The sequence below is a fragment of the Chlamydotis macqueenii genome, chromosome 2, assembly GCF_036417535.1.
Source record: "Chlamydotis macqueenii isolate bChlMac1 chromosome 2, bChlMac1.mat, whole genome shotgun sequence".
Classification (NCBI taxonomy): domain Eukaryota; kingdom Metazoa; phylum Chordata; class Aves; order Otidiformes; family Otididae; genus Chlamydotis; species Chlamydotis macqueenii.
In genome coordinates this window covers 155127966-155152797 of record NC_141557.1, presented here as the reverse complement: position 1 = coordinate 155152797, position 24832 = coordinate 155127966, and the positions used below count along the sequence as shown (strand labels likewise).

Sequence of the window (24832 nt, the reverse complement as noted above, 5' to 3'; positions counted from 1 at the left end):
GCTTTAGATACATGAAATACTAGCATTAACCTCTCTTCCTGAAAGGGAAATCTCACTTACCAGGTGAGATTCAGTTTCAGACTCAGAAGTCTGCATTACCTGGCTATGTGTGTAGATGATGCTCAAGCTCCCACTCAAGCCAGTCAGGTCAGTGGAATCTCAAGCTATGCAGGTGAACAGCGACTCCAGGTATTTCTTTGAGGATCAGCTGAATTAGTCCCTAGCCCCCAGCAATGGTATTGACTACTTGTGATACCTGCATTTAGAACTGTAGTCTGTAGTCATAGCTCATCTGTTTTGTTGAATTACCTCAGTACCTACAGCAAATCTGGTATGCCAACTCCAAAATGACTGCTGTTCATAAAGGTCTCTTTCAAAAGGATACATTTAAACTGGCTAGGATAACGTGGAGTCATTTTGCTATGCATCTGGTCAACCTGAGTGGAAAATTGATTCATGTGAGGAAAAAAAGGTCACACTTTTGTGTACTGGAGGGCCACTAGTCCTAATTTCACATTCTTACTATTGTACAGGAGATTGAAAAATGAGGCCTGAAGTACTGAGAAAGGTGCAGCATCAAATTTCAACACACACAGGAAAGGTTTCATTCCTCTAAAGAGGGCTCAGACAGGTATTAAAGCAGAGATTACATTTAAATCAAGTTCATGTACAGTCTTACGTCTAAGGGTACATCAACATTGCAAACTGAAGCACAGGTAACAGTGCAGGCAGACAATTTGAAGAGCAAAAGATTGGTACAAAAAGCAGCTCTTACTCCTACAGCAATCACAGTTTTGAGGTATTTTACTTTGGGGTATCCTTATGGTCATACTTGAAAGATGAATCAGCGATGTACCAGTCTCTTAATGCATTCCATGTTCTAGTTCATTACTCATATCACCTCTCATTTGCAAGGGGCAATGGAGGTGAAAGCAGTACTAAAAAATGCTGTGCTGAGTATCCTAGCCTCTTAGGAAATGTTTTACGGTAAGTAAGCAGTTCAACATTTCTGTTTTAGTTTCATTAAACCCAAAAAGGCAAAATCTCAAAATGCACTTTGAAACATTCATGAATACTATTTGCAACCATCAGCTTCAGCTAAATACACTGCACCTGACAGAAGCCTAAGTTACAAGGCAGTTGCACGATATACTGGCTTCACTAATGACATCTGCTTAAGCAGTTTCCAGTTTGGTCCTTGAATACAATTTACCATCCCTTCAGTTCTTCCCCAACACTTAATGGGGTCATCCTGTAAAAACATTCACTGGAACAATCTTCCTAAAGGGAAAAGGGGTGGGGGCAGAGGAAAAGTACCGGAGAAGCAGGCATACTTAATCCTAACCCTTTCAGAGACAAGGGTTACAGCAGAACCCTACGTACAGCAGTAGGACAACAAATAAGACAGTAGTAAATGACAAAAAATAAGGAGGAATAAACAAGAAGACTAAAGAAGGAATGAATTTTTTTTGTTTTTGTTTTTCTTAAGTGATGTACACAGTATTAATTCTTTTTGAAAATACAATTCAGAGTTTTTTAACAGTGCAAACTTTTAAGAAAAATCCTTATGCATTGCAGCTAACATAACAGCAACACACCCAAAAGGTTGAATAAACGTTCAGCATATGGATTTTTTATAGTTGGCTGAGCATTTAATGCACAGAAATAGAAAATATGAGAACAACAGAGATGCAAGACATATAATCCGAAAAGCCTTAAGTTTTCTAAAATTCTCAGGAGTTAAGTACTGATTGACAATTCATACAAAGAGCATATCGCTAGGGGGAGCTGAAGTAAAAAAAAAAATGTGGTGCTTACATAACGTAAAAATTTGTAATACTAATTCATGAAGGCATTTCAGATTCACACACAGTATCATACTGCAGACATCTAAGAAAATTCAATTTTAATGAGTAATTCTCAAATAGCAGACTCAAAATATGCTTTTGCTATCCATATAAGTAACCCCATTAATGTCTCAACTGAGTTATGCAACTCACACACATTTGCAGTAATAAGTAGGGCCCTTCTGGAGAGAATCCATGCAATCCAGCATTATTCAGGTATGTGCTGGTTTTGGCTGGGACAGAGTTAATTTTCTCCATAGCAGCTAGGATGGGGCTATGTTTCGGATTTGTGCTGGAAACAGTGTTGGTAACACAGGGAGGCTTCACACAGACACAAGGCTTTTTCTGCTTCTCACACCATCCCACCAGTGAGTAGCCTTCTGGTGCACAAGGATTTGGGAGGGGACACAGCTGGGACAGCTGATCCCAACTGACCAAAGGGATATCCCATATCATATGATGTTATCATAACATTCTTATGCAATAAGCATATAAAGCTGTGGGAAGATGAAGGAAGGGGGAAAAATTTGGAGTTACAGTGTCTGTCTTCCCAAGCAACCATCATGCGTGATGAAGCCCTGCTTTCCTGGAGATGGCTGAACACCTGCCTGCCAACGGAAAGCAGTGAGTGAACTCCTTGTTTTGCTTTGCTTGTGTGCACGGGTTTTGCTTTACCTACTAAACTGTCTTTATCTCAACCCACAAGTTTTTTCACTTTCACTTTTCTGGTTTTCTCCCTCAACCCACCAGAGGAGAGAGAGCAAGCTGTTATGTGGTGTTTAGTTGCTGGCTGGTGTTAAACCACGACAAGGTAAAATTCCACTTAAATATTCTACGAGTTCTAGCCACCTAATATTTGCAATATTTGGTGCTATTTAAAATATCAAACTTTCATTTTCTTCCTATAGAATTAACTATTCCACTAAATGTCCTAATAAAAGCTGTATTACAGACTACATTAACATGTTAAGACAGTTTTCTTTCATACGTACAGAACTGCACTTACTCCTTTTGTATTTCTGGATCCTGGTCACATGAATGACACATGGCACTGAATCGAGACACAAAGAAGTCATAGCGTCTGTGATAGGAAGGTGTGTCTTCCTCAATGTTGGCAAATTTGACAAACTGGAAAATGAAATATATTCAGAAAAAAGCTTTTGACACCAATTTCCCAAAAGAGAATAATGAATACTAAGCTTAATTTAAGAAGTAACATAAAATACTGCATTTAGGAAAGAATCCAGATTTGACAATACTTAAATATTTAACTTCAGAGAACAAAAAGTTAAATTTAAGAGTTTCCTTTTTAAAGCCTTTCCACTAGAACTTCATTTACGTTATTATAAAAGGGTATGACTGCATGAAATACAACATACTATGCAATATGGAAACATCTAAAACTTGAATTGTGAGCGTCATCAGAAAACAATCATAGAATAATTTAGGTTGGAGAAGACCTTTAGGATCATCGAGTCCAAACGTTAACCTAACACTGCCAAGTCCACCACTAAACTATGTCCCTAAGCTCCAAGTCTACACATCTTTTAAACACCTCCAAGGATGGTGACTCCACCACTTCCCTGGGCAGCCTGTTCCAATGCTTGGCAACCCTTTCAATGAAGAAATATTTCCTAATATCCAACCTAAACCTCCCCTGGTGCAACTTCAGGCCATTTCCTCTTGTCCTATCACTCGCTACTTGAGAGAACAGACTGACACCTACCTCGCTACAACTTCCTTTCAGGTAGTTGTTAGAGAGCAGTCCAAGCAATCAAATGATACACTGTCACTAGCAGGTTAACTAGCAACATTCTGACTTATCAGAATTAAAGGGAAATAAACTTGGAGGCATTCTGTCAATCCTGTCTATCTTTACAAAAAGGAAAAAGGAGAAGTCAGGGAATTATAACCCAGTCAGCTTTAATTTCCTTTAAAGAAAGACACTGAAAAAAAATTTCCAGTTTGCAAACATCTACAAAGTAATGAAGGGGTAAGTAACAGTCAACATGGATTTGTCAAGAACAAATCACATCAACCCAGCCTAAATTATTCCTATGACAAGGAAATAGATTTTTGTGAATCCAGATGAAGCAGCATCTGTCATATCTTAACTTCAGTGATGTCGCTCACAAAAAAAAAACCCCACAAAATTCTCAAAGGGAAGCTAGAAAAAACTCTGTCAAAAGAACACTCCCTGTAAGATAGATGCAAAAGGGTTAGGAAAAACACAGAAACACTTGTAAATCATCAAACTACAATAATGTATTAAGTGAACTTCTGAAGGGACCTGTGTGGAATACAGTAATATTTGAGTTTCACTAGAGACTTAGATGACAGAGTGGGCTCATAAATTTGCAAAGAATATTAAACTGGCCAGAGCTGTAGGCATGCTTGATGCCTGGTTCCTGACAAACTGGAAATAGGACCTGAAAAATCAAGGAAGCAATTTAGGAAGGACAAATGCAAAATACCATCTTAAGACAGCTGTATAAATACAAGCCAGATACAGCTGAATGCAGAAAAGAATCTTAGGGTTATAATAAATTGCACATTCAACAAAAGTCAATGCTGTTATAATGGCATGAAAAATAAAACAATATATTGTGATACACCTGTATCACCCGTGGCACCTATGAAGAATTTTTTGCCACCTAATTGGCAAATGATGAAATACTGAATCCAGCTGAAGCATCACAGCTGAAGATGGTGATTAACTGATACAGTCCTTCAATTATTGAAGGGATGAACAAAGCTTTAGATAAACACCTGTTAAAAACGACTGAAAGACATTAAATTATCTAGTCTACAGCTGCCTAGAAGATGCTAGTCTTACAGCTTACAGAAGACAGCTATAAAAAGAAAAGAAATAAATGGTTTTCTTTGCCCCATGGCAATAGGAACAGCAATAATGGGCTTGTACTGAAGCAAAGGCTACCTAAGTCAACATTAAAAAAAACTCTTCTTTCTCAAGCCAGACTACCTAAAGACCTTTTGGATGCTCAATCACTGACAGTTTTAAGAACAAACTACAGAGGGAAGAAAAAAAGATAAGGAAAGGTTGCCAAGAAAGGTTTAACATAGTGCTATTTCTGTCCTGAAGCAAAGAGATGTCCCATTAAGATCCCTCTGCTTTTTCCCACCCCAGTATTCTTCTTACCAATTGCTAAGCAGAGGCTGAGGCATTTCTCATGTAACTTCCAAGATGCAGAACCTGCTTTTATCAACATGTTACCCATATACATCTAGACCAGCCCAGAGCACTTCAGCATAATCTACGGCATACTGGTTTGTGGAGGTTTTGAGGTAGTTTTCAAGCTGAAAGTGAAAGCTACATATTTCATTTAAAAAATATCACTTTTCTACTCTTTTTTAGTCTTTTTTCTTCTGGTTTACCTAGAACACTTATCCCTTTCAACTGCACTACCGGTTCACTCATTGAAAGCTGCAGGTGCAGCTGAAAATGATAAAGTTTGTAAAACTACATTCTCAGCCATCACTGAAAAGGGAGCAAAATTGTCTAATACTCGTGCATTTTCCATGCCCTTCTGTAGAGAATATCCTGTGTAGTCCAGTGATAATAACCAATTTTGCCTGACCAATTTGGTGGCCTTCTATGACGGGGTAACAGCATCAGTGGACAAGTGATGAGCAACGGATATCATCTACCTGGACTTGTGCAAAGCTTTTGATACTGTCCCGCATGACATCCTTCTCTCTAAACTAGAGAGACATGGGTTTGATGGACAGACCATTCGGTGGATAAGGAGTTGGCTGGATGGCTGCACTCAGAGAGTGGTGGTCAACGGCTCCATGTCCATGTGGAGACCGGTGACAAGTGACATTCCTTAGGGGTCTGTATTGGGCCTGGTCCTGTTTAACATCTTTGTCAGCGACATGGACATGGGATTAAGTGCACCTTCAGCAAGTTCACTGTGTGGTGCAGTCGACACGCTGGAAGGGAGGGATGCCATTCAGAGGCACCTCAACAGGCTGGAGAGGTGGGCCCGTGCCAACCTCATGAAGTTCAACCAGGCCAAGTGCAAGGTCCTGCACCTGGGTCTGGCTAATCCCAGGCACAAATACAGGCTGGGTGGAGAATGGATCAAGAGCAGCCCTGAGGGGAAGGACGTGGGAGTGACGGTGGATGAGAAGCTCAACCCGAGCAGGCAATGTGCGCCTGTAGCCCATAAAGCCAACTGCATCCTGGGCTGCATCAAGAGGAGTGTCGCCAGCAGGTCAAGGGAGGTGATTCTCCCCTTCTATTCCACTCTCATGAGACCCCACCTGCAGTGCTTCCAGCTCCGGAGCTCTCAACATAAGAAGGACACAGACCTGTTGGAGTGAGTCCAGAGGAGGGCCATGAAGATAAGAGGGCTGGAGCACCTTTCCTATGAGGACAGGCTGAGAGAGTTGGGGCTGTTCAGCCTGCAGAAGAGGAGGCTCCGGGGAGACCTTATAGCGTCCTTCCAGTACCTCAAGGGGGCTTATAGGAAAGGCAGGGAGAAACTCTTTATCAGGGCTTGTTGTGATAGGATAAGAGGTAACGGTTTTAAAATAGAAGGAAGCAGATTCACACTGGACATAAGGAAAAAAACTTTTACAATGAGGATGATGAAGCACTGGCCCAGGTTGCGCAGATTGGTGGTGGATGCCCCATCCCTGGAAACATACAAGGCCAGGCTGGACGGGGCTCTGAGCAACCTGATCGAGTTGAAGATGTCTCTGCTCCTTGCAGGGGGGTTGGACTAGACGGCCTTTAAAGGCCTCTTCCAACCCAAACTATTCTATGATTCTATGATCTCATTATAGAAATTCTAAGTTTTTACAGTACACATTAGTCTGTCCTTTCTCCTTGCTTAGCAGTGGTGCTCTTAAGCTGTTATTGTGGTTAAATAAAGAATATTTCACTCTTAAGCACCTAAGATATTTTCAAACATACTTCAAATATAAAAATCATTCAACTCAAAAAAGGACAAAACTCTAATGAAAGCCCAAGCACTTGCCTAGGACATACTTACAAAGCTCTTAGAGATGTAAACATGTCATTCAGTCATACTAAACACTTGCAATCACCCACTGGTAATTTATGGAAGTTTTACCAGGACAAGCATCTTCTATATTTGTATTTGTACAATACAAAAGGTACAAAAAGGAATTTACATTGGTAATATCTTATTTCTGTAATTTTGAAATCAACAAAATCCAGTCAGTATAAAACCATATAAATCTATCATGAAATAAAGAAGGAACATATTATCTACTCAGAAGATCTTTGTTCCAGACTGAGTCAAGAAAGCTGGATCATATTACCAGGGACAGACAGATCGTGAGAGTCCTGTAAGGAAATCACGCAAGTTCTCAAATTAAATTCCCAAGGATATAATTTCTTATATATTTTTATGCTGTCTCATCACTCTTATGTAGCTAGTACAGTAGGAGAAAAATCATAACTTTAATGGACCCTGGATGTCTTTAAAGAAGGTCAGGTTTTTGCCGTAATTAAAGAAGAAACAATCAGCGTGCATCATATTTAAGTCTGAGTTATGTTACTTAAAGTATCTCCCTGTAAAAACAGTAGGCTGGATCTGAGCAGTATTTTTATATATATATAAAATATATATATATATATATATTTGAGCTCCCCAGTCTGCCTCCTACAGCCTGGAATTTTCTCATGTTTCAGATGGGAGAAAGGAGGTGCTGATACTGATAGCTACCATCTTTTATAGACAAAGTTACTGTATTTCATTATCAGGAAACTATCACATAGGAAGACATGACATCCTATAAACATAAGACTCTTGTAAACTACACAGTACAGCACTACTGACAAGTGTATGAATGTATCTATGCACTTCACCAAACAATGCAAATAGGACACACAAGATTATCACAAGATAAGGTTCTCAGCAACAAAAATTGCTGATTTAGTTTAGTTATTAATAGTTAAGGTCACCTGACACTTAATCTTGAGTTTTATTAGAATGGGATGGATAGTTTCACATTCAATTTTACTTCACGTCACTTGGATGAAAATTAGCCTGAACGCCACAGGTGCAGTTGTGTACCAAAGCCAGCAATGGCAGGTTGGCTTACAGGGCCACATTAGTGTAGCTAGACCAGAGAGCTCGAGTATGAGGTGGAGGAAGCAAGACTTAACTGGGAATGACCCAAAAAGGACTCCCTGAAGTTATTTATCCAGTATCATTCAAATTCTAGTAGACAAAGATGTAGAATTTATAAGATAATTTAATATCCTACAGGATGAGAAAAAGTGCTTTCTGTCACTCTGTCTCTCTGTACCTTTAACTCCTATTAAAAAAGATACAGCAGGGATCCTAGAGATGAAATACTTTATTGTACATTAAATCACTACTAGCACATAATTCCGTATTGGTACACAGAATAAAAGAAGCATCTTGTAATAAAGGTAAGTTTCCATCACATACATAGAGAATAGCATGCAGCAGACAGGCCAGACAAACAGATGAATACTCTACCAGGAATATTAATTCTGATATTCCTCAATTTCACACTCTTGACATTTTATACTATTTTTATATATATATGCGCTTCAATTCTGCCAAAAACAACTGCTTTTATAAACCAGCATTAACAGATATAAAAATATCATTGTTATATCAGGCACTAACTGTTCACTTTTCCACTCAGGATACTGCTTGTCTTTTTTAAATAACAAATGATGACAACCAGCAATAACAGTCATCTTCTCGTGCACAGGAAGCCCAGCTCTGTCACTGCTGGTATCACTCTTTCACTGCTCCTAGGAAGAAACTGCACTCCTAAAATGAAGCACCCTATCAGCATTTGCAGTAAATAATTTATAATGTGGTAATACTGGGTTCTACATCTATCTGCTATTTATTATAGGGAAAAACAACGTTTTATTATCAAAATACAAAGAATTTGCCCCTTCAGCATTCCAATTTTGTGTGCAACTGAGTTTTGTCAACACAGTTTAAGACTAATTTTTTAGTAAATTACACAACCCATTGTTTTTGACCAGCTGCTCAATAAATAAATTTTCTGGATCCTCTCTAAAAAAAAAAAAAATATGACAGAAAAATAAAAATATTTTTAAAAATTGTCTCTTGTCCCAAAAAATTTTGACAAGTTCAAAGATTTTAAAGCTGTTAACTCCTAGACTGGAAAAACAGACATAATTCATTCTATCCTAGTAATATAACCACTAGAGATCTAAGCAATACATTTATTTATTTGTACATGAAAGACAGAGATGTTTCACATGATACTTGGTTACTGAACTTCGGCAAAGCGGTTAGAGAGAGAAATTTTAGTATTGCCATAAGTTTCTAAATAAAAGCTTATTGCAGTCAGCCTTCAGATTCTGTAATACTTAAGCCAAAGAAATCTCACTTTATCCCACCACATTTTTTCAGTTTCCTCACCAGCATATGCTATCCTAGCGCATGGTTAATAAAAATATCTTCCATGATAGTAAAAGCCATTTTGAACTTCACAGACACTGCCAATTTCAAATCTGGTCTACATAAAAAAAACAAAACAAAACAGAGCAAACAACAATTCAACATATCCACTATCACATTTCACCTGTTTTCAAGTATCTCCCTAGATAAATAGATTTACAATTATATTATTGAAAAAAATCTTTGCTGCTGTAGAAAATAAGCTAACATAATTTATAAATGTAACATAGAAAAAGTTATAGGAATTGATTATATGTAACCTGAAGATCAGGCATAGAAGTACATAAATTAAAAACAAACAATTGTGTTTATAAAACATTAATCTTCAGGTTTGCTTTTTAGAAGTAGATCAGCTTAAAAAAAATGAAATTTAACTTCAAAAAAAAGCATTTAAGATGACAAAACAGCTGAATGAAACTTTCGGGTTTTTTGTAAGATATGGAGCAGCAAGTAGAGTAAGTTCTGCATCCAAACCCACATATTTGGAAGTCAGGGGAAAAAAAAACAAAAAAAAAAAACAAAAAAACTTTGAAGACAGCGGGAGCTTCCAGATCTTTCTAAGACTCCAAACTACCCAGAGTCATTCAGTACATAATTTTTGTCATTTGAACCCCTGACTTCTGAGCAATCACAAGAGTCCCCATAACTGATGCAAAATCTGTTTGTGAGGCTGAAAAAAACCTACAACTCAAGACAGTTGAATCTTACTTGAAAGACGTCTCTGCTTTTGTATCCCAGTGAAGCTCTGCAGGTCAGCTTTGGGATGGGAAATAATTAAGATCTACTTATAGCCACAATCAGACTCCGTATCTTTTTAAGTGTAAACAGACTATAAAATTCTATTGGCCTGAAACTGTGTTTACCTAAAAATATTATGGAAACTCTTCCAAAAGTTGCCAGACTTTTCACCAGTTTAAAGACATTTACTTCATATACACGTTATTCTTCTCTTCCAGACAATACCAGTTTCCACTCCAAAGTAGTACATCAGAATAACTAAAGCACATGAAACATTATTCAGTCACTATACCATCTCTAATCTTGAGGGTTTTGTTTATTTATTTCTTTCAAGAGGAGAGGAAAAACTAAAAAAGGCTAAATGTGATGGTAAACTCTCTTCATGACTAACGAAATTTATTTAAGAACACAGTAGTAGGTCAGTGACCTTGGTAACAGACAAGCTGTCAGTGCCAAAATGCCAATACAAAAAGACTATCTTTTCTCTTCATTGACCATAGAAGGCACCCAGGGAAATTAGCTGCTAAATTAGGCTAAAATTAGCCTTTGGAATACTGTTAGAGAGCCATACAGATTTCCTTTCCTCACAGAATCTGACATGTTATTTAGGAAAAGGTAATTATTTTTTGTTACTGAGTTTTACAACAAACACTAATTATCTCCTAATTTAAGAAGTTCATTAATCTGCTTTGCTTACAAAAGACTTCATTAGGAACTGACAGGGATATCAAACAGATTACCATAAGGTAGAGTTCTGTTCAATAACATTTATTTGGAAGTGACTTGTGTCTTGTAGATCAAAGTGGAGGTTGGCAGTGGCTGTTTACCATCAAGGCTTTTAAACAACTGGTAAGTGATGTACATGCTTGCCATTTGGCAGCCCAGGAAATAAGTTCTAAAGTTATTTCCCTAAGAGGTCTCGCACAGGCATTATTATAGAAACAAATCAAAAGAAGCAGGGTAGTCTAGCTCAAAGATATTAAAAGAAATAAATAATTAAATATCTTTATATTAATAAAGAGATCTCATTACCCTTAGTAAAGCTGCTCTGTTAGTTTAGGGCACAAGGGGACACTCCTCCACTACGTCAAAGCAAGAATTATTTGCATTCCACCATAACAAATTCTAGTCCAGAGTAGCATCACTCTGCTACAGCCTCCTGTCTCCCTGAACTGCAATTCCATTTAATTCCATCAACTGGGAATTATGCCCAAAGGAAGCTCAACTCCTCACTGTTAACAATGGCAACGAACATGAAATGCAGGCATTCCTTCTTTACTCATGTAAAAGCAATCACTCAAAGCGAAAACAGCCCACATCGCAATCCTGGAATTTACGAGATTCATATTGTACTAGCTGGGAAATACAATGATTAGAAGGGAATCACAGAATCATAGAATGGTTAGGGTTGGAAGGGACCTTCAAAGGCCATCTAGTCCAACCCCCCCGCAAGGAGCAGGGACATCTCCAACCAGATCAGGTTGCTCAGAGCCTCATCCAGCCTGGCCTTGAACGTTTCCAGGGATGGGGCATCCACCACCTCTCTGGGCAACCTGTTCCATCACCCTCAGTGTAAAAAATCTGAATCTGCTTCCTTCTATTTTAAAATTATTGCCCCTCATCCTATCACAACAGGCCCTGCTGAAGAGTTTCTCCCTGCCTTTCCTATAAGCCCCCTTTAGGTACAGGAAGACTGCTTTTGTACCCACCACTCTCTTCAGAAAACAAGATCCTCAAATCTTCATTTTGACACTTTTAGTTATGCCCTTCAAGCCTGGATCTGAATCCTGAAATATTTACGCTAATAAGATGGTGGGTTTGCAATTCTGAAAGCTTTTGCCTCCTGGCTACTTTTCAGATAATAGGAAACTTTCTGTGTAGTGTCAGTGCTGTAGAGGAGGATGTTATTTCTTCCTTCTCACCCCATCGCTCTCATTGCTGGAGAGCAAAATACCACTGTCTTACCTATACATGGCTCCAGGAGATCTGTTTAAAGGTTCAAAATATGAATTCACAGAACAGCTTTCCTGTTCCTTCCAGAAGCAGTAGTTATTTCTGCAGGGGAAGAGCCCAGCCACCAAAATAATTTTAGAGACTGAAAGGAAACAATTGTTCTGCCTCCAGCTGGTATCTGCTCTGTGTTTAGGCCCAAATGGTATATGCTGCCACACACAGAATCTCCTCAATTCAATGTTAACTGGCAGATACTTTGTGAATTCTGCAACTACTTTCCCATAGCAAACAAGCAAAGATTTATTCTGATTTGATTTAGCATCTGAGTTTACTCACAGAATTAGTTCCAAGAACTTGCAGCTTTGGTTCGCCGGATTCCAGAAGCTTGGCCACCATATGAAGGAAACTTTCCACAAAAGGTTTTATGCTTTGAGAATGGCAAGCCATTAGAAGTTGGTCCAATGCCTCCATGGCAATTAAAACATACCTGAAAATTAATTAAAGAGTCTCACAAAGATGTGCTACATTAAAATTAGGAAAAAAAAAAAAAAAGAAAAAAAAATGGAAGGCATATATCTCCTATTGCCTAAAAATGGAAGTTAAGTTATTGCTATTTCCTACTTTTCTTTTTTTTTTTTTTCTTTTGAGGGAGGAGGGAGCGATTTGAGTGGTAACAGGGTAAACATAGTTCAATTTTCTTTCCTAGTCCATTTTATTTTCAATTGTAAATCCTAGCTTTCTAGTCTACAGATCCTCTGTCTATCCAAATCCCTGTACAGAAAGCCAGCAACTTATCCATGCTCCTGCAGAGTCAGCCAACAGGCTAAGTAAATGGAAAAGAGTAAACAAAAGCAGTGAACAAAATTAATTACCCAAAAGAATGGCCATTTACCCATACTATAAAGCCATAGCTTTTGACATCATGAAAGCCAAAAATGATGATGGCCTGTGATGGATGTTGACTTTCTTTTCCAACTCCTGCCACTTTCTAGACTCAGTATTTTCCTACTCCATTTTCATATGCTTTAAAATCCTCTCCCTCTTCTGACTCTACATTCTTTACAATTTCTAGCTCAAACAGGACTTAAGACTATGACAGAGTTTTAAAGTTCCCATTTGAAAACAATTTAGCCAAAAGGGCTGAATAGAGAGATATCCCCACTTACCAGTACCCCAACTGACATTCAAGGGTGTACTGGTTTTACATGGTAAGGTTTTGGTAGCAAGGGACAGCAGTGGTGGCTTCTGTGAGAACACACCAGGAGTTGCCCCCATGTTGGACAGAGTCAGCTCCAGCTGTCTGCAAGACGAATCCACCACTTCCCAAAGCTGAGTGACACCGCTAGCACCCATGAAGGACCACGGAGGAGCAGATAACCACACTGCAGACAACAGAGGATCACGTCGATGCAGGTGGATGTGCCCTGAAGGAAGCTACAGCCCATGGAAAGGTCTTACACTGGAGCAGGCTCCTGGCAGGAGCTGCAGCCCCGTGGAGAGGAGCCCACACAGGAGTAGCTTTTCAGGCAAGCTGTGTGATCTGTGGGGGACCCACACTGGAGCAGTCCATTCCTGAAGGACTGCACCCTGCGGAAAGAACCCGTGCTGGAGCAGTTCTCGAAGGACTGTCTCCTGTGGGAGGGACCCAATACTGGAGCAGGGGAAGAATACGAGGAGGAAGGAGGAGCAGAGACAAGGTGTTATGAGCTGATCGCAACCCCCATTCCCCATCCCCGTGCACTGCTCAGGGTGGGAGGAGGTAGAGGAGTCAGGAGTGAAGCTGAGCCTGGAAAGAAGAAGCAGGCCTGGAGGGAAGGTGTTTTTAAGCTTTGCTTTTATTTCTCACTATCCTACTCCATTATTAATAGGCAATAAATTATATTAATCTACACTAAGCTGAGTCTTTTTTTGCCCATGATGGTAGTTGTTGAGTGATGTCCTTGTCCTTATCTCAACCCATGAGCTTTTCATCTTATTTTCTCCCCAGTTGAGCTGATGAGGAGCAGTGAGAGAGGTGAGAGAGCAGCTGAGAGGGCATCCGGCAGTCAGACAAGGTTAACCCACCACAAAAAGACTGGGTCTGCCTTGCCTCGTAAACTTGATCAGAACAAACATGATGAAATGCAGCTACATCTTAGCATCTGTGACTTATTTCCTTACCCATAGCGATGTCTGACAACATCTCTGCTCAGTCTCTCTGCTAGGTAAGCACCAATTCGATCCAGCTTTTCTGGTGCAGAAACCGCATAGAAAGTCAGCTTCTCCATATCAGCTTTAACAAGACCATCCTAAAAACAGACATACAGAATATAAAATTAAAAAGTTCACAGAAAGCATCAAGCTTTTGAAGTGTTTTTCCTTTTGTCTACTCAGAATTTACAGATCTAAGCTATACAGATAGGAATAAGCTACTGAAAAAACGCCTAACTTTTAAGGAAAATTGTCAATAGCTTAGATGCTAAAATCAGCAACATGAAAAAATAAGTAAAATATTTTTTAAAGAAATGAAGCAACTATCTTCCCCCATTTTTTTTTTCTGAAGGGAACAGGCATTCCTAAAGAAGCTATTAAAATGAGATATGTCATTAATTCCAAGACACACTTTTTCCCTACTGGTACAACGTAATTTTTTTCTTTCCTCATTTCCCTCCCCTCTCAAAAAAGCATATTTGATGCATAATTTTGCCATCATATACAAACAAGACTGTAGTTTAAATATTTTATTTCTTCAGTGTTCATCTTGGACAAGGCTGACATACAGGGTACCTGAAGGTTAACTGATAGAACAAAATCAAAGATTAACATATTAGTTCCAACATGAATTGTGACACAGATCTCCTCAGGAGAGGTTATAATTGTAAGAAGGATAAGGCTTTTGGGTTTGGTTTTTTTTCAGGGGTGTGGGGGAGAGCAGGAGGGGGCGATATTTTTTGGTTTTGTTTGGTTGGTTTTTTTGCTAGAAGCTCACAAAAATCTTATCTTCTTCAAATGAATTACTGTGAAGCTTTTAACACACTCACTATTAATTAATGCATTTTATCAATTAAATCTCCTCATTTTTTAGAGAAAGGTCTGAAACTCAGCGAAACACGATGGACTGGCTCCTCTCCCACACTGAGGCAATGAATATTCACAAAAGCAGAGACCAAGGACTGCCAACTCAGAGCTACTAAGTGAGAGTAAAGCTGTAAGACTACTACTGTAGCCACTCAGGGTGTCTCTACACCTGTATCAAACAAGTAGATTTAAGCAAATAAATCTATAAAACTATATTGTTCCATGGTTTCAATGTATTGTAAACAGGGAACATATTTTCTTTGAAGCCAATAACATATGCTTATACAGTAACTCTCAGCAACAACACATTTTAAAGAAAAGTCCACATGCTTTATAAGATATAAGGCAAACGCTATACAAATGCTGACAGTTCTGCTTATTTCTACTATAATAAAAAAGATAACAAAATCTAGCAACACATTAAAAAAATACAGCAGCATAAGTATAAGCTCTCAATTAGTCTGAACCACCACGTGATTATGTATAGATACAGGCATTACTAAATGGTAACACAGAAGTTATTTATTTTCACAGAGAGTAAGAGCTGGGCTGTAATACAGCTCCAAGACTGTTCAAGTGAAACGAAAAAACTGTGAGTGAATAACTGGAGAAATTAAAAACAATAACAACAAAAAAAACCTCTTTGGATCACAACACTCTATCAGAACTATAAAATCTTACACAGTCAATACGTCAAGAGTTAGAAAATTAATATCTTGTAGAAGTGCAGAAAATGTTCACACCTGTAAACATAACAAAACAAGCGTTTGTGGTTCCAAGTAGTTATGAAGTTAAGTGCTACCTCTGTTGCAGAATAGTCTGTTTAATTAAATCTCTGTTTCTCTGAACCAAACATACTAATTTCACTCTTCAATATGCACAGCTCTGCTTTGAAAAGGGAATTATACGGGATGATCTGTAAAGGTCCCTTTCCAGCTAAATTAGCATACTAGCCTCTATTAAAGCTATGAAGCATTAAAGCAGAATTTACTGCACAATGTGAAAACAGACAAGAAAAAAATAATTAAAAATCGCTAAATAGCTAATTAGTTACTAACCAAAAATCTTCAAATGCTAATATCTTAAAATTTAAAAGTCATCACTCACTTTTGGATCTTCAGGAAATATGTTATCTACCAGACGCTTGTAGCGAGGTCGCAAAGCGGCACAGCAACAGCACACTCCTGCAGAGAGATTTACCCAACAGAATTCAGAATTTAGTTTTAGGAACTCCAGTGTTTTCATTTCAGTGAGCAGCTGACAAGCAAGGAGCAAAACAATACAGTAAATTCAGCTGCTTGTTACTGTCAGCAATAAAGCAGTATTAAGGCAATTGAAAATGACTGAGAAGTCAAATAAGCAAACTACTGTTATAATGTAATACATGAGAAAATATGTAAGCATGTTGAGTCTTAGAATGCATGTATCATCCAGCGGTACTTTAAAACACACACACAAAAAAAAAAACCAAGACACTAAAAAATTCAGTAATACTAAAAACAAGGCTACTTCGTTTGCTGTTTTATCTTCATTCTGAAAGATAATTTCAAAACATAACCAAACATGCGTTACGTTCAGTCCTCTACAAAGAGGTCAACTACGAAATCTTGTTCTACAGGGAACAATATAAAGCAATACAAAGCATAATACACAAAAGAAGCTCTCCCTTCATTATCCCACAATTTTACTGGGAATCGGACAGAAGACAGTCACTTGAAACGAAGAAAGGGATTTTTCTGATCTTTCTACTCTACTACGAATACTGTACTCATATAAACATAATGAGAACAGTACATGTAGCTTGCAATTTTATTAATTTAAAAAGAGTCATACTGCCTGCGCTAACAAGACAGCAATCTACAATGTATGGTTTGGTTTTTTGATCATTCAGGACTACTGGAACTTTGGAATAATTCCAGTTTACCTGAAGTGAAAACTCAGCACAGGAAAAAAAACCAAACCTGAATAAGTGTTTCTAGATATCTGTTTAATTGTTTTATCACTGTAGATTTACTCCCAAGGAATGTAAGTGTTTCAACAAATTAGGTTTTAAATGTTTCAGTGGACATATTACCAGACTAACTGGTCAAGCTTCAGATTAACATTAATGCAGTTCTGATGCCTAAGAACCACTAAATTGAAAATAAGGTACTGGATAACGATATACCAAAGTACACAGGCAGATCAGTGGCTGGCTGGTCTTTCAAATGTCAGTACCCAGAGCATTCAGAGTAGCTAAATATCTTGCAAACACCTTATGAAAGGTATTCATTTATGTACTCCAAAAAATGATAAAAGACTTTGCTAAAAACAGTAAAATCTGCAAAAGCTTTTACCGCAAATCAAAAATGGGAAAATAATAAAGGATATGTTGGCAGTAACTTTGATGATTATAATATATCTGCAATTTTTTCAGGACGTGAAAAAGTATTAGACAAATAAATCAGGATTTGTATTTCTTTACTTAAGATATCTAAGTAACCTTAGTTGTTTTTAATCATATTTATCAGAACATCTGGGAGTCTCACGACAAAGACTTCCCCTGCTGCACTAGTTTTTATCACAGGACCCTATGTGAGTAGATATTGTCCTTCTGTTCCCCTTGTTTTCTGATACTAGTTGTCTTTTGGACAAAAAAGCTGAATTGTGTTCTGACAACTTAATTCTTGCAATTTATTTAAGTAGAAACAATTATCAAAGATAGAGCTATGATTTTAAAAGCACAGCTTAAGTTCTCCTCAGTGGTCTTTTAACTCCATTACAGCCATGTTATCACCGGTAAACTGAACATAGACAAACAACTTCAATACCTATGTATGAAAACAAAAAACACGCAAGAAAAACTGGAATACTGAAAATTTTTCTATGAAATCCTACATTGTTACTACTGTCAAGTTCTTCATATGGCTCCTTCTGTTGGCAACTCCTACTCACAGAAGTCTAACCAATGTAAAAATCTGTATTTACATAAAAGCTCCAGGTCCTAAGCAGCTAAAATGAAAGTTATTTCTTACGCCACTGGAAAACATCGGTATCAGAAGAGGTTAAAAACCTACTTGACTTAAACCAGAAATAATTTAGATAGTTGTACAAATATATTCTATTGAAAGCAATGTTGTGTAACATTTTAAAAGTAAGAAAAATCATAATAAGAGAGGAGTACCTCATTAGTGTCTAGTATATCACTCAGTATACAGAAATTCAAGTAACACCATCAAAATCCACCAAACTAAGACCCAGTACTGTTCTGTTTCCTGAGTTAAGTATACAGGTCTGCACCTGGCTCAACAACTCTCCGTACTTACGTTTTCCTACTTTATTTTCTACCTTACGGACCACTAACACTGGTCCAGAGTAAGCATGTTTTATTACACCTAAGTATTACAAAATATTTGTACAATAACTATGGTAAATTATTTTGCTACAGCTATCTAAAACATCATAAGAACAGAAAATGTCATAAAATACTGTATGCAAGACGGAGGCAATAAAAAAATTCTTCTAGAGTTAGTTTCTCCCTCTTTAAGCGATAGGAGAGAAAATCCTTGCAAAACCCCATAATTTAAGTCTTCAAATGATGTTTTAAAACTGTGGTAATTACATAAATTGAACATAAAACCTGGATACAGACACTCCTTTGAGGAGGATGAAATATCAAATAACGGTACCAACTCATTCTGGCAGTCTTACCAGATGGTTTCACTTAATGGAAACTCAATAGTGTTCAAATACTGCTCTTCAAATTTATGGCACACAGTGAATTTTGACATTAAAAAATGCCTAATGACAAATATATTACATAAGATTTGAAAATTTTCTCTTCTCCCCATCCTAGATTTTCAGTAGTATATTTACATTACTAAATATTTAATTATAGCACAGTTTACATTAAAAAACCACCCACCTATCATCAAAATGTAAAACTAAAATTAATATGAATTTTAATATCATTAAAAGAATTTTCTAAATCAAATAGAACATTCAAATATTTGAAAGCTAGAGTTAATCTATCAAAGCTTTTAGTCTCCAAAGATATTCTAAGTAAAGTAACTTAAGCAGAACACTATCAGAAAATAATTTTTTAAAAAATTACAGGCTCTCCAAAGTTCAAAAAACAAAAGCCAAAACCATTAACAGTCATGAGACGTACATGAGACGTACTGGCAAAATTATTTATCATTGCTCAATGTTTTGATATAACTAGAAAAGATTAAGAAAAAGATAGAAATAGCTGTAAAAAAAAGGAGTATGAATATATAAAACCACACAAAAATAAAATCTTAACAATGTACATTAAAAATAAAATTAACTTAAAAATAAAACAAGATCTAAAAAACTTCACCACATAGAAGAGAAAAGACCAATGTTTTAAAAGATGGAGAGAAGCTAAGCAATTGAAAACAGAGTCTCTACTTCCTGAACACAAATTTAACCCAGATAAAAGTTGATTCAAATAAACAGATCCATTTCACGCAAGTAAGCTGTTTTGTAGGTCTGCAGAATGCAGTCACTAAGCCAGGTAAAAAGAACCTGCTCCACTCTATGCAGTTTTATCACAAAAAAAAAAAAATCCTACAACAATTCCCTTTCAGTGTCAGGCAAAATTTGCATTTTAATAGTCTCCCCTTTGAAGACATCTCTATGTCATTTTATGTACGAAAAAAATGAAGGTTAAAGTGGTATCTACAGAGAAGTTCACACCGTTACATGATAGTCCACATAAAAAGTTTAAGCAATAGTTAGCATTTACTTCTGCAATAGTGGGATTTTCCAGGTTTAACCATGCACGCTCTCTTCTGCTAAAGGAACCCTGCAGTCTGCATTTTATACCTTAATGCTGTACATATTTCCCAGCTGTAGGTACTTCTTTTTACACACATTTATTCTACACAACAGCAGTAAGAAGAAACAGTCCACATTATCAGAAAATTTCACCTACCCAAACACATACATGGTCTTGGTTCAAAAGCAGAATTGTAATCATAGGCTTTTTCTTGCTCAACAGTTGGAACTTGAATATATTGCCTCATCCTGCCTAGGATTCCAGTCCCGGGTCCTCTCTCAGAAATTTGCTCTCTCACATAAGCATACACGCAGTTACTTCATGCGAGGGCTCTGCGCTACTGTAAGCTTATCTGGTTAACTCTGTGGCATCAACCACACACGTGAAAAACTTCAGTATCAAATTCTGTTAACAAGGCCAGGTACAGGACAAGAGAAAAGAATAAAAGACAGATTGTCACTGATTCACAGCTCATCAAATGGATCTGCACAGAGTCAGTTTCATTACTTCAATTTCCCTGGAACACAGAGTTCATTACTTCTGTGACCAGAAGCAAAAAAATCAGTATAGTTTCATAAAAAAAAAAAACTATGTTCAGTCAGCAGCCACATACCACTGTGGAGTGATAAATATTTTAGCAAAACATACTCACTTTATCTTGCCAAAGAATGGTCAGAAAAAAAAAAAAAAACCCACAAAACTATTTAAGGCAAACTGCTGACCAAAAAGGCTTTTTAAACAGAAGGGTTTATCTCTAGGTTAGAGAAGCACTTTAAAAATTAATAGGTTAATGAAATTAACACTATCTCTAATAATATTGCTGAATTTAAGAAACAAGGATTACAGAATTTAAATTCTTAATATCCTTACTCACAAAGACTATGATACATCAGGAAGAAAATTAATTTTGAGTTAAACAATGTTGAAGTTATCTTCTGGCTTCCCATTACTTTCCATCATTTTATCGGGTTTTTTTCCCTGCATTATTTCCACTTGGGTAACACAAATACAGGGTTTTCATACACCCTGGAAATTGTAAGGTACTGTATTTAATAAAATCACAATTAATAATTTCCACTAAATAACAATTCCATACCAATTCTAGACTTAAGAGACTAGGGTTAATAAACTAGTGTTTACTGCAAATAAATTCAAGGAAAACAGAACTGCACAGAAACTGTCACCACATAGTTTACTAAAGAAATCCTATGCTGTGAATTTGATAAATATACACTACAAGAAACTTTTATTTCAAATGAGTTAGTCTGAATATTCACTGCTACATTTTACTCATACAAAATTACAGAAAAAGCAAAACCTTCAAGCTGGCTTTAAACATAAAACACTGAGTTCTGCCCATCGAGTTTAAAACTGCTAAATTATTTACAATTATATTACAATCCAGCAAAACAGCAAACAAATGGATTGTATTATTTATCTAATGCTAGAATTTCTTCCAAAAATGGTTGATGCTGGCCAATATTGTTGTCTACTGTTTGCAGAACATTAACAGTCTGAACCAGCATTTCATGTTCAGTCATTGACTATTTTTATTATGTCTCACGCTTGGATGTAGTCATCCATATCTTTATTGTCTATCTTCCAAGATTTATTAAAAACCAGTACTATTCTATTAAAACAAATAGTATAACTACTATAAAAGTTTGAATCTACAGATAAATGTCTTTTGCTACTATCAAGAAAGAAATTGAGCAATATTAAAATTACATTTGGTTGTTCAATGTACTTATATATAACCAAGTCAAAATTAAGTACTTCACTTCTATACATTAAACTTTCATTTTACTTTTTTTCTGTATATGATATGAGAAACATAAATAAAAATAAATTTCTTTCAAATATCCAAAGGAAAGTGCATAAAATAACACTTCAACCACTACACTAACTATACCTGGTTAGTTTTGAACTGTTAATATCAGCCAATGCATTTAATTCAGAACTGAAACTATTTTCAAGGGCATTCCTCTTCCACTATAAAAAAAAAGAGATCAAATAGTTTGGAACAAGAAAATTATTCTGGCCATATAAGGGAGTTAATTAAAAACATTCCTCAACCTGCTATAAAAAGAAAAACTGCTGTAAGGAAGCTCATCAGCCACTGCAATGTCCCTGCAACGCATTCCCAGAGAGAACAGAGGCCTCAGCATCCAGGCAGCACAAAGTCCCATCCCCCAGATCAGCCTCTCGTCTCCTCTACCTCTCACCCTAGTGCTACTTGACTGGTTTTTAGCCTCTCTCCACCAAAAAGCAGCAAAGAAAATACCCAACATGCACATGAAACTTCTGTCTTAAGAACATGATCTTCATCTTGATGTCACCTTCTGACCCCCATGACAGAAAAATCTCAGTAACAGCCAATGTGGAAAATTCCATCCACTATCTAGGTTTTGCAATTTTGCATTTATTTTTAAAAATATTTTGGTGCTCAGTTAATTTGTAACAAGTGAGGGGAAAAAAAAAAAAAAAAAAAAAAAAAAAAAAAATCTTTCTTCCTAGAATCTATTCTTACAGAAAAGCTGTAAAGCTAACTATAAAGCTAATTCTGGTGTGATATGACGTCGTCAAGGTGGGTTCTTCTGTGCTGGAATCAACATGGACAGATGCACAGAATGCTACAGTGAAATGCATGCAAAAATAATTTGAATATAAGCCTTTTGTGAAAACGAGAAATGACAATGCATGTCAAGCTACTAGTAAGAAATAGCAAAAAACGCCACCAACCAGGGAAATAAGGCTTACCACTAAGCTTCTCCAATGAAGTATTCTTTTCAGAACCATTAGCAATTAAAAAAAATCCCCAGGGAAGATGATATCTTCAGGATAGTGCCTTTTTAAAGACTTCTAATCCATTAAAAGGAAGTTTTCTATTACATCAAGTTCTCCAGTTGCATCCTTTTTCACAGGTTCCACCGCCTGCACTGTTTCCACACTGTCTCTTCTTTCTCCCACCTTTGTTGTTTTCACAGAGTAACTTTGTTTTACTTGCTCATTTCTGTTCTCTTCAACACCGCCTCCTCCTTTGCTACTCTGATAGTACCAGCACTCTCTATTTTTAATACAGTATTAAGAATATCTAAAATTAATTTGGTTCCAGGGAAAGCAGCTCTACGCCTTATTATGAAATTTGCTTCTTAGTTCTTGTCCTTACTTATCTTCTTATTAAGCTGTTCACAACAAAGTCATTTACTTCTCAACACTAAAGCAATACAAAAAGGAAATCTTGTCACTCCAACTTCAGAAGACACCTGGGAAGACACATCTACATAAATCTCCTTGACCCCTCTCCATCCCAGCTGGCACTGATAACCTGTTCACAGGAAAAAAAAAAAAAAAAAATGGGTGAAGTCTAACTTTCATTCCTGCTTTTAATATTGGGTTCGCAATCAGGAAATGTTCTAGGTGATAAACCCAGAGGAGGGAAAAAAAAAAACAACAAACATTGTGTTGTGTTATGATACTCCTATTTCTAAACAAATACTGATTTCATAGCAAGGCATTTCATAAATGAGTGAAAAATGGGGACATAAGCAAACTCCTGGACTAAAGGAGGAGAGGAAAAAGGAGGCTCATAGCACTTTGTGTAACCTCTGCAGAACATAAACTGGCATTATTCCTCCACCCAGACAAGTAGTAGAGCATGGAGCAGATTCATAACAAACCTGACAAAATATCAGCTGTACTTAAAAGCCTCACCCAGTAACACACTGAGCCAGCAAGATATCCTTTACCTACTATTTAATTCAGAATAAAAAAGTAAAGAAGGACTGACATTATCTCACTCGCCACCTCTTATTCTCACTACTTAAAAAAAATACTTTGGTCTGTCTCTCCCTGTCCAAATGCCCGTCTCCTTCCAAGACCAGTGGGTCTAGAACGATGTTTCCCCAGCACAGTGATGATCCTGGCACAGAAGCAAGGTCCCAGCACCAGACAGACTATCTGTTCAAGGCCTGGTTTCACCTTGACCCTAACCTCTCACCCAAATGAGCAATTTTCAGAGTACTGCATCCTTGAACACTTCAGTGCTGCAGAGGATAGCTGCAGGTGACAGATAAGTGTGTGTCACCTTTGCAGGCACTCAAAGGCCAACAAACTTGCTTCATGCTCCTCAATGGGTTCCACCCAGGAGGGGGGCTGCAACCCCTTGTTCCTCTACCACCTTGTTCCCACACCGTTGCAGGTAGGGAGCAACATCTGACCTCAGAAGATCATTCTACAGAAGATGCTGCAGCACCTCAGGACTGAGATGGACACTGTGCTTGAAGGAGAGGAAAGACACTATGGACAGCATAGTTCAAAGGTAACAGAACAAGCTGCAACACTTAGCCTATCTCCAGGGTGGCCAAGGGTCCATAACAAGCATTTCTTGAGCAGTGCCAGGTGCAAAACTACTCCAAAAGGGCCAGCGTCTCCCTCTGGAGCCTTCAAACCACACTTCTGGTCAGCAGGTTGGCCAGCTACAGGTAAAAATACATCCACTTGGCTAAATGTCTCAGTAAGCTTTGGTGACTACTACTTAAGTTCAGGCTACAGAATCCCTCCCAAATGCTCAAGCTGGTCATACTTTCTCTTCCCAGTCCCAGCTTCACACAGCAAGGCAGACAGCTGACAGGGACTTTCTCTGGGCCACTCCCCCAACGCCCAGTTACAGCTTTAAAAGCTCTAAATCTGATTTTCCACACTCCCTTTCCCATCGCATTTCCTCATAGATTACCGGACAGCCCTCATTCCCAGCAAGGAAGAAAGTTATTTCACTGTTTGAACACTTGCTGCTCACTTCTGTTTTGCTATAGGAATTCATGGGAATTAAGCTGCTGCCTTTAGAGCAATATCCCTTGTATACTCGTGTTTTGCAGGTAAGAGGGAAGGGGAAGAAGAGGGCATCAACAGGAAGCCAGGACAAGAGCAGGGGTCTGGATACAACTCCAGACATAGCATTAGGACAAGGTATGTTGATAGTC

The 24832-nt window shown here is 37.6% G+C and overlaps 1 protein-coding gene across 3 annotated transcripts in view; it reads right to left on the bottom strand.

Moving 5' to 3' along the window:
• EFR3A (EFR3 homolog A) overlaps positions 1–24832 on the bottom strand; it is an 84124-nt gene that overhangs the window by 46807 nt on the left and 12485 nt on the right. For 2 of the 3 annotated variants that reach the window (XM_086741282.1, XM_086741281.1), the window contains exons 1-4: positions 16175–16270; positions 14171–14298; positions 12347–12497; positions 2854–2975 (exon numbers count right to left, since the gene is read on the bottom strand). In XM_086741282.1, coding sequence (XP_086597408.1) covers positions 2854–2975; positions 12347–12497; positions 14171–14277 — 380 coding nt within the window. In that variant the 5' untranslated portion in view covers positions 14278–14298; positions 16175–16270. Of the gene's footprint in view, positions 1–2853; positions 2976–12346; positions 12498–14170; positions 14299–16174; positions 16271–24832 lie in introns of those variants that run through there. The other variant, XM_086741283.1, reaches the window with a different exon arrangement.